The sequence below is a fragment of the Salvelinus fontinalis genome, chromosome 33, assembly GCF_029448725.1.
Source record: "Salvelinus fontinalis isolate EN_2023a chromosome 33, ASM2944872v1, whole genome shotgun sequence".
Lineage (NCBI taxonomy): Eukaryota > Metazoa > Chordata > Actinopteri > Salmoniformes > Salmonidae > Salvelinus > Salvelinus fontinalis.
Genome location: NC_074697.1, coordinates 22,172,187 through 22,190,076, shown reverse-complemented (window position 1 = coordinate 22,190,076; position 17,890 = coordinate 22,172,187). Strand labels below are relative to the sequence as shown.

General features: G+C 44.7%; 1 protein-coding gene and 1 long non-coding RNA gene across 9 annotated transcripts in view; both read right to left on the bottom strand.

Annotated features, from left to right (window-relative positions):
• Window positions 1-13,831, bottom strand: part of LOC129831820 (protein FAM131A-like) — a 33,542-nt gene extending 19,711 nt beyond the window's left edge. The window contains exons 1-4 of one of the 8 annotated variants that reach the window (XM_055895300.1): window positions 13,615-13,680; window positions 9,466-9,608; window positions 3,071-3,164; window positions 2,659-2,841 (exon numbers count right to left, since the gene is read on the bottom strand). In XM_055895300.1, coding sequence (XP_055751275.1) covers window positions 2,659-2,841; window positions 3,071-3,164; window positions 9,466-9,591 — 403 coding nt within the window. In that variant the 5' untranslated portion in view covers window positions 9,592-9,608; window positions 13,615-13,680. The other 7 variants (XM_055895297.1, XM_055895302.1, XM_055895298.1 and 4 more) reach the window with 7 other exon arrangements.
• Window positions 13,832-15,886: 2,055 nt separating this feature from the next.
• On the bottom strand, window positions 15,887-16,988 carry LOC129831822 (uncharacterized). Its single transcript, XR_008755816.1, has 4 exons — window positions 16,665-16,988; window positions 16,410-16,435; window positions 16,232-16,309; window positions 15,887-16,105 (listed from the first exon to the last, which is right to left on the bottom strand). It is a non-coding gene; the product is annotated as an uncharacterized LOC129831822 (long non-coding RNA).
• Window positions 16,989-17,890: the final 902 nt, after the last annotated feature.

Here is a 17,890-nt window from a genome sequence, read left to right as displayed (position 1 = left end):
TGTAGCACTCACGTCGGTAGCCATGAAGTGCTTTGAAAGGATGGTCATTACTCACATCACCACCATCATCCCGGATACCCTAGACCCACTTCAATTCGCATACCGCCCCAACAGATTTACAAATGACGCAATCTCAATCGCACTCCACAGTACCTTTTCCCACCTGGACAAAAGGAACACCTATGTGAGGATGCTGTTCATTGACTACAGCTCAGCGTTCAACACCATAGTGCCGACAAAGCTCTACACTAAGCTCACGACTCCAACACCATCATTAGGTTTGCTGACGACACAACAGTGGTAGGCCTGATCACCAACAATGACTAGACAGCTTATAGGGAGGAGGTCAGAGACCTAGCAGTGTTGTGCCAGGACAACAACCTCTCCCTCAATGTGAGCAAGACAAAGTAGATGATCGTGGACAACAGGAAAAGGAGGGCCAAACAGGCCACAACTACCATTGACAAGGCTGTAGTGGAGCGGTTGAGAGTTTCAAGTTCCTTGGTGTCCACATCACCAACAAACTATAAATGGTTCAAACACACCAAGACAGTCATGAAGAGGGCAAGACAACACCAAATCCTCAAAAAGTTCTACAGCTGCATCATCGAGAGCATCCTGACCGGTTGATTCACTGCCTGGTGAGGCAACTGCTTGGCATCTGACCGTAAGGCGCTACAGAGGGCAGTGTGTATGGCCCAGTATATCACTGGGGCCAAGCTTCCTGACATCCAGGACCTTTACACTAGACGGTGTCAGAGGAAGGCCCAAAAAATTGTCGAAGACTCCAGTCACCCAAGTCATAGACTGTTCTCTCTGCTACTACACGGCAAGCAGTACCGGAGAGCCAAGTCTAGGTCCAAAAGGCTCTTTAATAGCTTCTACCACCAAGCCATAAGACTGGTGGACAATTCATAAAATGGCCACTGACCCCCCCCCCCCCCCTCCTTGTTTTTACACTGCTGCTACTCACTGTTTTTTATCTACGCATAGTCATTTTACCCTTACCTACATGTACAAATTACCTCGACTAACCTGTGCCCCGCACATTGGTCTCGGTACCGGTACCCACTGTATATAGATTCGTTATTGTTATGTAATCTTATTGTGTTACTTTTTATTGAATTTTTTACTTTAGTTTATTTAGTAAATATTTTCTTAACTCTATTTCTTGAACTGCATTGTCGGTTAAGGGCTTGTAAGTAAGAATTTCTCAGTAAGGTCTACACCTGTTGTATTCAGCATATGTGAGAAATAACATTTGATTAGATTTTTTTCTCATTCTCTTTCTCCATCTTATGCACAACAAGGTTTACATCCATTCTGTGTGTGTGTGTGTGTGTGTGTGTGTGTGTGTGTGTGTGTGTGTGTGTGTGTGTGTGTGTGTGTGTGTGTGTGTGTGTGTGTGTGCGCGCGCGCACGCGCAAGCATGTGTATGCTATGGTCCTGCAGAGATTGGCTCCTCTCCCAGACCTGTTTAGACCAGCACACTCCCTGAACACGTTGATGGCCTCTACAGAGTAACCCCATGGAACTGTAGCCCTGCCAGCCCTTCACACACACACAGTACCCCCTTCTATACACACTGAAATAAGCTCCTCTTAGTATCGGTCAGGGCTGACAGCCAGACTCCTGCAGGGGATAACCACTATCCAGGATTGTGTGTGTGCGTGCATGTAGATGGAGGTGTGTGTGTGTTGGCACGAGCTGGTCCATCAATAGCACAACCCCACCTGGAAACAACCCCCTGGGTACCTCCCATTCAGCTGGCTTAATCTATCCTGAAACACACACACCATATACAGTGCATACATAGTCAAAAACATTCCAGCACATTTACCATTGTACCCTCTCCCATAATTGAAACTGAATCACTTCGACCAAACAGTCACAATTACACTCTCACATATACATACACAGCTACATTACATTCACTGTTTTTCACACAACCTGCAAAGTCACCCATGCCCAGCTACTATTCAGTGACGTAGATGACGTAGATGAGGAAGCATGTCAGCACTTTGACCAGAGTGGTGACAAAGTGGACAGGGGTACAGTGAAGATGTAAGAGGAAGTGAAGGACAAGTGAAATAACCCTGGGGTCAGCTGGAGGTGATGGTGGGATCAGAAGGCGGTAGAAGTGTTTGCATGCCTGTACAGTATGTGTGTAAAGGGGGCATATTGGGTGATGGTCAGAGGAGAGGAGAAAAAAAGAGAGTAAAGGAAAAAAATTAAAGGAGAGAACAGAGAACAGGGTACAGAGAAAAGCGCTCAGTCACACCATCACTAGCCAGGAGCAGAACCTTACTGTGCAAATTAACCTTGAGAGGTTGCACTGCAGGGAGGGAGGGAGGGAGACTGGCGAGAGAGAGAGAGAGTGAAAGAGGAATGAGAGAAGGGGAACGAGGGACCTAGAGAATGGATAGAGAGACAGATGGAGACAAGGCAAAAGAGAGAGGAAGAGAGTGAAAGAGAGAGGCAGACAGGGACAGAGGACAAAAGAGTGGCATAGAAAGAAGGGGACAAAAAACGGAGAGAAATAAACATTTCACAACATTTTACTACCTCAAGTTATTGCTGTAAAAAACATTCTCCGTCAACTTACCTGTTAAAGTAAAACTAAATGATTGTAATGATAAACTGGGTAGGCCTACTGACCAGCAGCGAAGCGGGCCTCCTGTTCTCCCTCAGTGAGGTCAGAGTAGTTGTTGAAGTCAGATTCCAGAGCTGCGGGGGTGTCAGTGGGCTTACACCAGCCCTTCCACTCTATCAGGTGGGCCACCCTGCCCTGGGCCATACCTGTGGGCCGTGTCACATGGTCCTTCATCGCCTGGGAGATGCCTAAATTTCAAAGATTAGAGGGCAAAGGTCACATGCATGTAAAGTGTAAAGAGTATAGCATGCAGGATTTGTTGTGTGTGTGTGTGTGTGTGTGTGTGTGTGTGTGTGTGTGTGTGTGTGTGTGTGTGTGTGTGTGTGTGTGTGTGTGTGTGTGTGTGTGTGTGTGTGTGTGTGTGTGTGTGTGTGTGTGTGTGTGTGTGTGTGGACACACACACAAGCTCGTATTTACCATGTAATGAAGATCTGGCTAACGCCGCAATCTCTTGAATGGTAAGTGCTCTTCTCGATTTTGGTAACATTTCAACGGTGTCTTCAACATTTACCTGTGAAGGAAAAAACACCCATCAGTAAAGGATGACTCATACACTACATTAATGATGACAAGTAGTGGAGGCCATTATACAGATGTACTGTACATGCTATGACTACCAAGAAATCCTTTCAAACTGATCTAAAAGAGCACTTATGTTTTCAAGGCAGAGAAAATACCTCTGTCTGCATTGCTTTTACACTCACATGCACACTGCATGAAAGATATGAAGAGCCATTGCAAGATTATTATGACAGAAATATAGAACAACCCCTCTACGCTCTACTCTACCCCCTTGGTCTGGTCTGTCCATCCTCTTTACTCTACCCCCTTGGTCTGGTCTGTCCATCCTCTTTACTCTACCCCCTTGGTCTGGTCTGTCCATCCTCTCTACTCTACCCCCTTGGTCTGGTCTGTCCATCCTCTCTACTCTACCCCCTTGGTCTGGTCTGTCCATCCTCTCTACTCTACCCCCTTGGTCTGGTCTGTCCATCCTCTCTACTCTACACCCTTGGTCTGGTCTGTCCATCCTCTCTACTCTACCCCCTTGGTCTGGTCTGTCCATCCTCTCTACTCTACCCCCTTGGTCTGGTCTGTCCATCCTCTCTACTCTACCCCCTTGGTCTGGTCTGTCCATCCTCTCTACTCTACCCCCTTGGTCTGGTCTGTCCATCCTCTCTACTCTACCCCCTTGGTCTGGTCTGTCCATCCTCTCTACTCTACCCCCTTGGTCTGGTCTGTCCATCCTCTCTAGTCTACCCCCTTGGTCTGGTCTGTCCATCCTCTCTACTCTACCCCCTTGGTCTGGTCTGTCCATCCTCTCTACTCTACCCCCTTGGTCTGGTCTGTCCATCCTCTCTACTCTACCCCCTTGGTCTGGTCTGTCCATCCTCTCTACTCTACCCCCTTGGTCTGGTCTGTCCATCCTCTCTACTCTACCCCCTTGGTCTGGTCTGTCCATCCTCTCTACTCTACCCTCTTGGTCTGGTCTGTCCATCCTCTCTACTCTACCCCCTTGGTCTGGTCTGTCCACCCTCTCTACTCTACCCCCTTGGTCTGGTCTGTCCATCCTCTCTACTCTACCCCCTTGGTCTGGTCTGTCCATCCTCTCTACTCTGCCCCCTTGGTCTGGTCTGTCCATCCTCTCTACTCTACCCCCTTGGTCTGGTCTGTCCATCCTCTCTACTCTACCCCCTTGGTCTGGTCTGTCCTTCCTCTCTACTCTACTGACTTTATTGTCCCCATGGGGAAATTTTGTTGCAGTGTCATGTACACATTTAAAGTGGTGTTTAAATAACAAAACAAATTGACAAAACATTAGCCTGCTGGCCTTACTGTGTGGATAGGAACATTCGCCAGCTGGCCTTACTGGGTCTATAGGAACATTAGCCTGCTGGCCTTACTGGGTGGATAGGAACATTAGCCTGCTGGCCTTACTGGGCGGATAGGAACATTAGCCTGCTGGCCTTACTGGGTGGATAGGAACATTAGCCTGCTGGCCTTACTGGGCGGATAGGAACATTAGCCTGCTGGCCTTACTGGGTCTATAGGAACATTAGCCTGCTGGCCTTACTGGGCGGATAGGAACATTAGCCTGCTGGCCTTACTGGGCAGATAGGAACATTAGCCAGCTGGCCTTACTGGGCGGATAGGAACATTAGCCTGCTGGCCTTACTGAGTGGATAGGAACATTAGCCAGCTGGCCTTACTGGGTCTATAGGAACATTAGCCTGCTGGCCTTACTGAGTGGATAGGAACATTAGCCAGCTGGCCTTACTGGGTCTATAGGAACATTAGCGTGCTGGCCTTACTGGGCGGATAGGAACATTAGCCAGCTGGCCTTACTGGGCAGATAGAAACATTAGCCAGCTGGCCTTACTGGGCAGATAGAAACATTAGCCAGCTGGCGTTACTGTTGGCTCAAGAAGTCAAACAGCCACAAAACCCTGACATGAGATTTGGCACCCTCTAGATGTCTGTAGACCATGTTAAGGAGGGTAAGAATGGCATCATCAACTCCTCTGCTGGGCTGATAGGCAAACTGAAATGGTTCGAGGAGATTCTGGGTGATGCTGAGAATATTACTTTTCATAATTTTCTCAAGGCATTTCATTACTAAGGATGTCAAGGCGACAGGGCAGTAGCCATTCAGCACAGAGGGTTAAGATGCTTTAGGAATTTGTATAATAACTGTGGAAAAAAGTTATTATGCTACTCCCGTGGTATGGTCTGCGGTGGCATATATTCAGGGATGCCAAGGGAAGCCAGGGATGCCAAGGGAAGCCAGGATTCCCCCCAAAATTAACCAAGATAAAAAGATAAAATAATGTATCTTTTGTCTCCATGTGTTTTCATAATTTTCCTTCAATTCGCAAGACGCTGAATGTATTTTACCAGAGAAATCGTCCGGGTGAGTGAAACAGCACCCCTCTGTCTCCATGACTAGGCCATCTACAGTATCTGATGTCTGGCCATAAAGAGTATGACATTGTTGTCGCCTGTAGCATTGAATGCATGGACTGCAATCCAGCGAGCATTTGGCCTCCCTTGAGGAAAAAAAGAATAAAATAATAGCCAATCAGCGTGGAGCTAAACTGAGTGAACTCAACTGTGAATGATCCTGGCGCACCCCCAAAAAATGTAAAGGGAAGCCAGTATGGATTTGGTGTCACTCCTATCACAACACATCAAGAGTAATATGTCATTCACAGAAACAACTTCAATTGTTGCATCTCATTGTGTTCTCCTCCAGTGGCTGGCTGGCTATAAAAAATTGTCCCTTTCCTATATTAGCTATGGATGGACTTGTGATTTTACTTAATTATCTGTACTGACCAATGATTATAAAAGCGATTTTGATCCAACCATAAATTCATACATTGTGCTCCTGGCCTGAGAGGATGAAAGTACAATGTGTAGCTAGATGTAGAAGACTAATGTTAACTAGCTAACGTTGCCCACGAAAGGAAGTTAGGCTCGAGAGCAAGAATTTTAGCCAGGTAGTCTATTAAAACAAAAAATAAAACATGTACTGTATGACAGAGTCATAGGCTGGTTCGTCAACATGTAAGAGAGGAGGATGGCAGGATGACACAAATCAGAACCATGGACAGCCACGTCATATTTAGCTTACATTGATTGGACTAAATACTTTTTGGTATGTTTTAGTTGTCATTGTATTAGACTAAGCATAGGTGATTTGATTCTTTTGAAATGTGGAAGACGAAATGCTGCTGTTGAAAAAGTTAAGTGGAGGCAGCTCCTGTGTTCTTTGTGACTTGCGTAACTCTCAGTGGTTCTAAATCAATAGTTGTTAAGTAGTCCGAAATGTCGGAAACATTAACTTGCTTGACCATGCTGTAGGTCATGTAACCATTACATGCAATATCCTTTGTGGGCTTCACCGGACAGAGGTTGCTCTCCGGTTTTGTAATGAAACAAAGGTGTGGTTGAATTTATTCTGCCACTGTGTCTTCTTGTCTCAGCTTTAGGCCTATAAATCACGGTCTCAAGGCATATAAACTTAAAGGTTATAGAAAAAGCAATGCTATTATAACAACACATAGATTGCAATATGGCTTTTTTTACTGGCTTGGCTTCCCAAGTGATTTTACCCACGCACCGCTACTGATGGTCTGCTTATCCTGTAAAGTCACACCACAGACATTGCATCTGGTGTTGACACGCGCTTTTGTTCGCCATCGCTTTTTATAGACTAGCTTGGTCCACGTGTTTATGTCCACAGCTAGCTGATCCCATGGCAAGCTTGTGCATTGCTAATTCATGACGGTAGAATCATTAGCAACAGAAGCAAAACACAATGACACCGTTTTTGGAGAGGAGTGATAATCCTCTAGCGCCGCAAAGGATAGAGAACGAGAAAGAGAGGAGCTCCCAAACCACTGAAGACAATCTGAGAGATATGGCATGCCATCGAGTTTTACAGGACCCCGGGGGCCACTACAGTTTACACCACCGTCACCCACTCTACCTCTTCACCCACTCTCCCCTACTGCCCTACTGAACGCTAGCTGAGAGCTCGGAATGGTGAAGGCATCGGTGGCATTCATCCCAACACAGACGGATGGAGAGGCATAGGTTGCAAAACACCAGGTGCCAGAGTGACGTGCATATAGCGACAGGGAGACACAGCAATTCCCTACCACAGTCTTTTCAGCACTGGGCAGCTCTGCTCCAGTTCATTTGAATTGAATAGGCTGAATATGAGGCATTTCCGCAAGTAGGCTATGTGGTAACATGATATCACAAAAACAAACGCACGCGCGCACACTGGCTACACGCACAAATACACCCACGTACACACACGCAAAGAGTGCATGCAAGAAGGCTTCCTTAGCTACAAAATCATTGACATCAGTGAAATGTTATAGCAGGGTTCCTTCATCCGTGACAACGCCCCTTGTTTTCTCGCAGAAGAGCAGCTTTTCCATGTAAAATAGGATGAACATCGATTCCTTCTTATCTAACATGCCACACCAATGCCCGTGTGGTGCCCTCGCCTCCTCGCGACCCTATGCATGTGCTTCGAAAACGGTTCTCCGTTGCTCAACTTTCTACCAAAGGAGAATTGCTATCACAACCGATCACCAAGGAACAATTTAACTCGGGATACGTGATTCGTAGATTACGTCACATGCACCATGGATAGCCACAATACCGTTTATTTTCTGTTGCAACCCCTTGTATTCTACTCATTGTCTCAATCTAGCTATACGTTCATATGTTCCTCCGGAAACCCAAAGCCTCAAATGCTTTCTATAGGTTACAGAGGCGACACTGTCTGGTCTACAAACAGATGCGTCGTCTATATAGCTTGTTGGACATGAAGAGAGGACGAGCCGACACACGTGCACTCGCGGAGCATCCGTCTGGCAATTGGCATGCATGCACCGATCTGCGACAGTACCTGAAGGGTCACCAAGCGGAAAACACGAATAATGGCCCTTGCCGTTCTATTCCAGCTCCGAGATATTCAATAGAGCCGTGAAAATAGGAGAGACGAGGGGAATGTTTTGGCGCTGCTAATCATCTCCTCGTTCCTGCAGCCACGCGCTGGCTCATTGCGACATCTAGATGGTGTGCACTGATCGATGAGATTAGATGGATTCATTATTAGCTTTGAGTGAATTATTCCAGCAACCTGCTAACTTCTACTTACTTCTCCATAGCCTGCAGAAGACTGTCAATAGCGAGAGATAATATGGACAAAATTAAATAGGCATATAAAATCTGTGAGCTTGTTCATTGCAGAATTGTTTCCACTTCTGGATAGGCCTATACCTGAAATTGTTCAGATATAGCCTAATCATTAGAAAATTGTGCCATTCGGTAAATAATATTTATAAATCACGACAGAGAGCTACTCCGAAAGGAACAATCAAGTCAACCCAATGTCAACGTGGCACTGCGACCAACCTCAGGGTACAAAGCCAGGCAGTCAGTCAGAAGTGCTGAAGCCTACACAGTAAATGAGACTGCAGCGTTGGCCGCCGAGCCGCTGCCGACCCAACCGTCCAAATCTCCTTAGTAGAGCTGTTTAATTGCATTTAGGCCAAGGCAAAAAGGCATTACTTTCAGTACCATTGAGATTCCCATTTGAAAGATATATTAAAAATTAATTGCTAATTACTTTGAATGACTTCATATAATAATTAGAAAACTAACTGGTGAACATTTAATGAAAACCAAAATGAAGAAACCCAAAGCGGAATCACTCGTTAACGACTTGGACGGCTTAGTTAATTAGGTCATTATTAAACCAGAAAAGGTTGAGAAAATTATTTTCTGCTTCACATCGCGAATTACTACTGACTTCGAAGATAACTCAATTCAGAGCTAGGCTACCATCAGCTGTGATTGTTTTGGTGCCCTTTCGGTCTATAATCGGCGATCCCATTGCATTAGACAAAATATACACATAAACGAGCAACACTAGGGTTGATCTAATTGTAGTTCTATTCCAAATAGGCTACTGTGGTTAAACCATATAAGCATATGGGTGATACAAATGTTCCGTTCAGAACTGCTGCTTTAGGCTAATGGAATATGACGTAAACGCACCCATTATAACGGAGATGAAAAATGATGTTCCACCTCATGCAGCGCATTATCGAGTAAACAGTATAGGCCTAATCAATAAGCATTCCTCCAGTGAAAATATCTCCTGTGATAGAGGGTCGCGCATGAATACACAGTGTATGATAGCTGTAGCTGGGCGGCAGGGCCAGGGGACGCGGAGGCGTCAAGTAACTGCGGACGGAGACAAAAAAAAGGGTCAAACTGAGAATCAGCACCTCGTAGTGGTCCAGTGTCTCTAGGGGCGCGTGGCTAATGTGTCTGCGAGCCAAGCAGGTCCGCGTGTTCCCCAAGAGCGCCAGGTCAGACACAGAGTTAGCTTCGCTCCAGTCCACGCGCAACATAGGACCGTCGACCGCCACTGTCGAAAGGAGAGAACGTAGGTAAACGGCAAATCACCATGCCAACCCTGCCTAGAGAGGGACTAAGCATCCACTGCGGGGGCTAACCCAGCGGTAGCGTTTAGAATGCTCGGCGGGCCCTGCGTGGTATCTCAATGTAGTGTCCCTTATAATAGGCCAACTATTAACCCCAGTTAAAACCTATTTAAAATGGTAATGAAAACGAAAGGGTCCACTTGAAATGAGATACCACGGGAGGGTATGGGAGGGGACTGTCCTCGTGCACATCCACTTTGCAGTCATGCCACATCATGCCACATCATGCAGGCAACACAGACTAAGCTATAAGGAGGTCAGTGTAGGTTAGATGGGGCCAGTGCCCATCCCTGCTAAGCAAATAAAGCAGATATAATTGGCATCTCTTTATGACAAAATACACCTTTTATGTTATACCAAAACACCCCTCTACCTGGCTGCATGCATTTCAACCGCCCTCCATTATGAGTGAGTGCCAAGGCCCTAACCAATAGGCCCAAATGGAAGGGGAAAAAAGACTATGGGCACGTAGTGCTCTAGCGAGCTCAAATGCCACCATCCCTTCAACCAGCTCCCTCGGGCTGGAATTGGCACCGCGAAAAACCTAATTGAATAACAATTCAGAGAAATAGACCGAATATATTTCTTTACAAATAATAATTTCGAAAAATAGTATTCACTTCAATTATCCTTAGAAATATACAGTGCGCATGCTTTTGTTGTTTTTTTGCACGTGGGAAAACTTTAAAAAACTAAATAGACCGAATTGGCCTTGTTTCTTAGACGCTTGCGTCATCACTTGGCACAATGGCGGTACTCCTTAGGTAATAGTTTCCGCCAGTCGTTCAATACAAAAATGATAAATATTGTATTTAATTCTATTTGTTAAACTTATCTCTGAAGGATGGACCAAGATTGCAAAACATAAGCATGGAAATGCCCTATAGGTGTTTCAGTACTTGGACAGCTTCTAGTCTACTGTGATCGCTGTTTTCAATGGATAGGCTTGTGGGGCTGAGTGCAACATGACTAGATAATCAACCATGCAAGTGCCAATGATGAATGACAAGTGCCATTTAGTATCAGTTGATTACAAAAACCTCAGTCTCTACTGGATATTTCCTTTCAGTAATCAGAGTGGGTCTATAATGTCAAAGGATAACTTCTCCTTTGCTCTCCTCTCAAGAGAACAGTTTCCAGTTACAGCATGTGAAAAGAACAACTCTTCGCTCGATTAGTCGCCGCACCCACCTCTGATATTAAGCCCAATATATCTGGCCTCATCACTCACGAGCTCAAGTTGCTCGCGCCAGGAGGATTCAATATCTGCCATTTAATTGGATGTGTTGGGATCAAATGCCTCGGGGTGTTTTGTATCTTGGAATCCATGGCTCGCTCGCTAATTAAAGTATTGTTCGGAGGGGTGATGGATGCACGCGCTGTTTGGTAAATTAGATTCATGGAAGGGGCTTGGAAGGCGTTGGTTTGTCATTTGACCCGGTGGCCGCTGGCTCCCTTTTGATGTGTGTTGATTTCCAACCCTCACACACACAGATTGCTGTGGGGTAGACGAGACGTGTAATGCCCACTCTGTTACCCCCCTGGATCACACACAGAGAGACACACACCTCATTAACCGTTTCTATGACGACGGAATCGACTTGATGCTGAGATCGTGTTGGTGAGAATTAGCAAACCAATAAACACAAAAAGCCTAAATGGCAATATTTAGATGTCTAATATCTGCCAAGTCAACAATGATTTTCACTTGCCTTTGGAATGACAAATGGATCAGGTTATGACCTTTTTTTATCACAGTAGTAGCCCCACAACACAAACAACATGTAGGCCTAATGTAGCCTAATTATATAAGACCTTAAATAAACAAATTAATCAAAAGCAATACCGCATCCCCTATGTGATCGTGTCTCATGGCAACCTCGAGGATTCCATTAAGTCCCTGGTCCACAGAGAAATGCAATGAGGACCAATCTGTAAAAAAAAATAGGACGAAATCAAATAAAAACAGATTCAAAAGCCTATGTAGCCTAGAGAAAACTACGGGGGTGGGGGGGGGGGGGATTTAGAGCGTTGTAATCTTATAGGCATAGCCTAGGATTTTTGTCGATTGTCTTCTTACAATCGGCAAATTGAAAGGCTGACGACGTCGGGTTGTGCAACAGGGTCTATGCGGCCGCGCGTATCAAAAGAGAGCGGATCACCAGGAAATGAAAGGCTCGCGGACATCCGTCAAATGTGCATCATTTTCTTATTTGCTCTAGGCTATATGTTTTATATTTCATATATTCTTTTTTTATACGTCTAGCCTTAGATATCAGTGAATTTTAAATCTACATGTATCTGCTTGAAGAACAAGTGTCTATTACGCTTTTAGGTGTCTTGCTCTCTGTCGTTGTCGTGGAAACAATACATAGACCATGGCCGTGCGCGTACTGTCTTCCGGGCTCACTGAAAGACTTAAGAGGAAATCAACATCATTATGTCAAGGGCAGCTGCGTGGTGATGTCATCTACATAGAGTTATAATGGGCAAACAAATGGGTCTTGTCTTGTAGCCTACAACAACGACAGGACTCTGTAGGCTATTACTGGGGTGACACTGACAGCCATTCACAGCACAGAACGCTACAAAGACAGAAAGCTTGAAGCAGCCCATCTAAGACAGTAGTATGGACAGCAATATGATTACATTGACATGTCACAGTCCTGACAAGTGCTGATAGGCGCTCTGGCGATGGTAGCACATTAGCCTACAAGTCATTATCATCATCAAGTGTCTGAAGGAGCAAATAATTGATAAGCAATTAGAGGGCCTGGTTTCCAGATTTATATGCACATCAAATAGATCATCCCTGGTTTGTTTATATTGCTAAAAATATTGTATTTCGCTTGCTGTGTGTGTGTGCGATTACATGGTTGTTTGCACTGATGAATGGATGTGTGGAGCGTGTGATTTATCGCTTCTGCAAGGCCCCATCAAATGAATTCCCAGGACCGAGCGAGGGATCGTTCGGTGGGAAACACCATTGAAGAGGAGACGGGAAGGCACGTAGAGATTCATCGACTAGGCGGACTGAGACAGACAGACATACAGACAGACTGGCAGAATATTGTCAACAACCAGCGGGAGAACATGACAACTGCGGTGTCAACCGAGGAAGCTTGTCAATCGGAAACAGCAAACCAGTCTGTGGGCTATGTAGCCTATGTCCCAACAGTGATATATTTTATTCAAATTATGCATTCCCCTATTTCTTAAAAATGACTAATTACAGCTTAGTCAATTCAACGATGTCATGATGAATGACAGCTATAAATCCATGTCTGTAAGAATAGCTCTTGTAATAGCCCGGATAACATCACGACAGAAAGCGTAGATAAGAGCAATATGCTGCCTTACCTTCCAGCTAAACTGGGTCAATGCAGTCAAAACCATCGTGCCGGCCGGAAGAGTCTTGTCATTCAAACATAAAACCTTCAGCTCCGCATCCTTTAACAGCAGAGAAAGCACTTCACTCTCTCCTGCCTCGCGCGCCCAACAAAAAGCTATATGAGATCAGTTCTCGCGGCATCTTGATGCTAGCACTCCATCCTCATCTGCTGCAGTTTCTCCAGAAGAAAGCTCCCGTCCCTCCCTATTCTCAACTGATTGAATATTGTCAACACATTTCTGGTCAATCTAGAAACCTCTAATCTCAAAGATGAAAGCAAGGGTTACAGTCTAGTTCAATACACAAACGACTCATTTAACCTCTTATATTTTCCGTGCACAAGACTTCACAAGCAGCCCAATTCACACAATTCGATGTATGCACAAATCAGGCTGTCTGGGACGTGCTTTTAGGATCACAACAAAATTGAAGAACTCTTACCAACTGGCGTTTTGGAACCAACACAGCCCATTTTCGCTTCTTAGACGAGTAGCCTAACCCACACCCGTGTTCCTTCTGCAAAAACGACCTGAGCGTACCTTACAGATCTGAAGTCTCTTTCTCCCGGGAGTCTTCTCTGGGTTCCGCAAGGATACCGCGTGCTGCTCAGACCCCTCGAGTGACGCCGAGGGCGGGGGAAAGTCCAGCACGTTCGTCCACGTTTTCACTTGCTTTTTGTTACTGCTTTGCTTGCTTGTGAGTTCTGCATTTTCTACATGACTTCTGTGTAGTCTTTGTGCAGTTTTATTATTACAATATTAATCTACCTGTTTGTAGCCTAACCGAACCCCTCTCTCCCTACGTCACTGAGGGAAGGATCGATGCTGGTGTTTCAGCACCACCGCGACTGGACAGCGCACGTCTGCTTGGGCTACGAGGCCGCTGCAGCAGCATTGGCTTCACGCTCCGCTGGTGGGGGTTCCCCCCTCGTTGTCACACTCCAGTGAAATCCACACACAAGCAAGTGGTCGCCCCACGTTCTTCGTGTAGCTCTAGCCTACTAGCGTCATTTGGTCTTGGCTAGCAGAAGAGTTGCAGGTTGCATTGGTATAAAAATCCGAAAACTGACTTTATACACCAGGCTGAGTTTCCACCTCCCTTTTCGCTCTACTGGACGCGGAAAGAGATCTGATTGGAGGATGTCACCGTGGAAGGACCAGCGCATTTCAGAAAGGGGGAGGGGGTAGAAGTGGAGAAATAAATAATTTGGGATTTATGTTCTCAATTCAAAGTTGAATTTCTCAGCAGATGCGATTTTAGTGAGGGCCTATGAAAGCCCACTGAGATAACTTATTACAATTTGTTCAACTGATCTAACTCACCTCATGTTGGTGGGGTCTATTTAAAGATGCAAGGCCTGATTAAAACTTTACAAGCATAGCTTTTAAAGATTAAAGCTTATAATTGCCGGCCTTTCAAAATGCAACACTTAGGCATTTCATGAAAGAATCCGGAATCAGGAGTACGTTTTGGTTATTCTCGTATTTGTGCCGACATCTTAGGGACAAGGACCACCCTCCCCCCTATTTGGTTATTCAGTGTGTGAAAAGTTAAATACATAGCATATAATAGGTCTACGGCCAGCCGGCAGGTGGTCAGGACCATACAAAGACAGGCTATCAGTCAATCACATTTAGTTATAACGCCCTTTTTACAACAGCAGTTGTCACAAAGTGCTTATACAGAAACCGTGCCTAAAACCCCAGAGAGCAATGCAGATGTTGAAGCCGCCCGATGGCTAGGAAATACTCCCTAGAAAGGCAGTAACCTTAGCTATGTGCTTTGCATATTGCTTAGCCTATAGACCATACTTAGCCTTGCCTTATACTAGGTAATGGGATATAAGTGACACGACGCACAAAGCATTTAAAAAAGTAGGCCTGCGTGCATTGTAACATCTCCATTCCTCTTCTCTCTTAAACGCCCACCATGACGCCTAACATAGCCCGCTCGAGCTGCTGCTGACCCACGCACCCGCTTCTTCTAATGGGCCTGCCTGACATTATCGTTTCACAGAAAGCGTTCGTAGGAGGTGCAGCTCCTACCAGGGATCTAAAGGGGTGAAAAGTAAAAAATAACCTAGATAAATGCGTGGTGTTTCGATGGAAATGAGAAAATAACGCAGTGAGGCTCCATAACCTTCGGGTCTGTGACTTAATCAGGCCTGGCCTGAGTAATGAGGAAACTCCATATGTGATACTATATTGTATTGGACAGAAGTATTGATGTGAGAAGTCATGCATGGCAGGAAGGGAGGACACGGTAATGGTATTTCGCTCTGTATCTCTAATATAGGGCCTACTAATTTTCTCTCTCACTCACACATTCACACAATTTGCAGGGGCATTTGGAAAGCTTTGTTGGAGGGGTTATAATAGACGTATCAGGATTACTAAAACAACAGCAGCAGATGCATGGCTAGCCTACTTAGGCATCGCAGGTGCATGGGTAGCCTACTTAGGCATCGCAGGTGCATGGCTAGCCTACGTAAGCATCTCAGGTGCATAGCTAGCTTACTTAGGCATCGCATTGTGGTGGTCTACCTCTCTGCCTTTCTCGCTCTGGGAGCAAGGAAACGTTTGCGATCGTTTATTTAAAAAATCACTAGCTCTAGCCAGGTGAAACCTCTCTCACATTTACTATGGACGGCCAACGTGGTGTGGTGGGATTGAGCTAAGAGCGGTCAAAATAGGCGTACATACTCAGATTCCACCTGTGGCAAGCTATACCAATGCTAAAGTGTTTACTTTAGATAGGATGAAAGCACCGCTGTAATTAGAGCAGTACAAATAAATGTCTTGTCATACAGCATTAAGGCCTCGAACCACCCAGTTTATAATATGATTTTAGTGGCAAAGCAGAATACAAAAATAAAGTTATGAGGTACACTCCCAGCCCCAAGTCCAATAGGTATATCCACTGGCGTGTTGATGCCCTCTGTAGGATATCCATAGCCAGAATGGTTTTGCAGTGCATGGTGATCAAACAGGTTTCCTGTTATATTCATCAGAGGTGTAGGGTGGGTGAAGTCTGTGAATATAACAAATATATCATTATACAGATGATTATACGACAGTATTCATATCTTGTTTTTTTGTGGTATAAAGTATGTGAATGAAAAAACTGTTCACTTTTGACAGGTTTTCATAGACATACCTCATCCATAATGTAGATACCTCTGGGATCTTCATTGAAGAGGTCAGGGAGGAGGAAGATGGCTGCTGTGACTGAGTCCTATAAGGTTTTAGAGAAGCCAATCATTCAAATTAATTGTAGATGATACATGTGAAGTGTATAGCATTATGAGACAAACCAATACCAATTGTATATACACCTTTGTGTGCCTCCTCGTCAGTATACCTGCAGACACACACAAATAAGTGAGCAGTTCAGTCATCTGCGCCCAATGCAGCTATTTCTTTAACATATTCTTACCTCTGTTAAACAATATCCATTGAATTGTGTCCATTTTCAGAATGTTTTAATAGGGAGAAAGTGTGAAATAAGACCGCCATTTGCACTAATATGAAAAGATAGATGGTATCATTAAAAACAATATAATTGTAGATCATAAAAGGAGAAACCTTACCTTAACTGAAAAATGTAAAGATCTCCTCAATTTAAGTGCCTGCACCGGCTGTCTTCTCAAATCCAAATAAAAACATTTCAGTTGGGCAGTTAGGTTCCTGCAAGAACCTCCAAGAACTAGATGTTCCTCGATGAACCCCACTCCTATGGGGATCTTAGAATAAACCTTGTTGAACCCCTATTTTTTTGAGTGTAGACGGCTTGTTTTTCCTCTATAACCCCTTCACCCTTCTCTGATACCCTACCTGTCCAATACTTTACACCCACCATTGCGCGATGTCTCGATTTCGTAACATCAAATTTGCAGAAACCTGAAGTTATCACACACACGCCACAGAGCTGATTTATTTGTGTTCTAGCGGCACCAAAAGGCCGTATTGTGTAACAACACCTGAGTCAAGAGAAGGCCTGTTGCGCGGTGCAGCAGAGTGATAGATTTGCTAAGGCTATATTGCAAATCAATGAATAGCTCTGAGATCCAACTAACTATTTTAATAAACTCGATCAATTGTCTAGGCATGGCTGCGATAGCAGTTGGATCATTACAATAGGAAAGGACGGCGTGGTGAATAAATGTATCTTATTTCACAATACACAGTAGGCTAACGTAACACAAAACACAAGTAGACTACAGATTAATTTCTATTGTGGGCCTCTTATATGTTCGACTAGTAGTCTACGCGGATGGTGGATTATACAAATACACAAATACAATGGCAATAGTTTGAATGGTGTCTACAACTACAAGGAAATGACCTGATGCTTTAAGAAGAAGACACAATTGGGTGCAAGGAGGGTCCGGTCACTCGTATTAGCCAAATACTGCAACAGCTGTACAAAATAATTACCATAATCTGTCATTATGAGATGGAAATAGGTGATATTTAAATATTGTGCATTATTAATGGCCTGCTGTAGTAATGTCATCAAACACTTGGTGCCCTCGATCCTCAATTAGCGACGCACATATTAGAATAGGAGATCAAACGGCTTTAGCCGCCAGGAGGGAACAAGTCATTCCACAATCCTAATCCTTCTATGGTTTCCTCACACTGCTAAATAGGCCTACAGCACTTTCCCTCTGACTAACCAATGTGTTATTATTGACTCAGGGCTGAAATGAAGACAAAGTTGGCAGAACGGTCATCTTCTAGTCCATATACTTTTTATTAGCAGCAAATCTATTATTTATTTAAATAAACATATACAAATTTGAGTATTCTCATA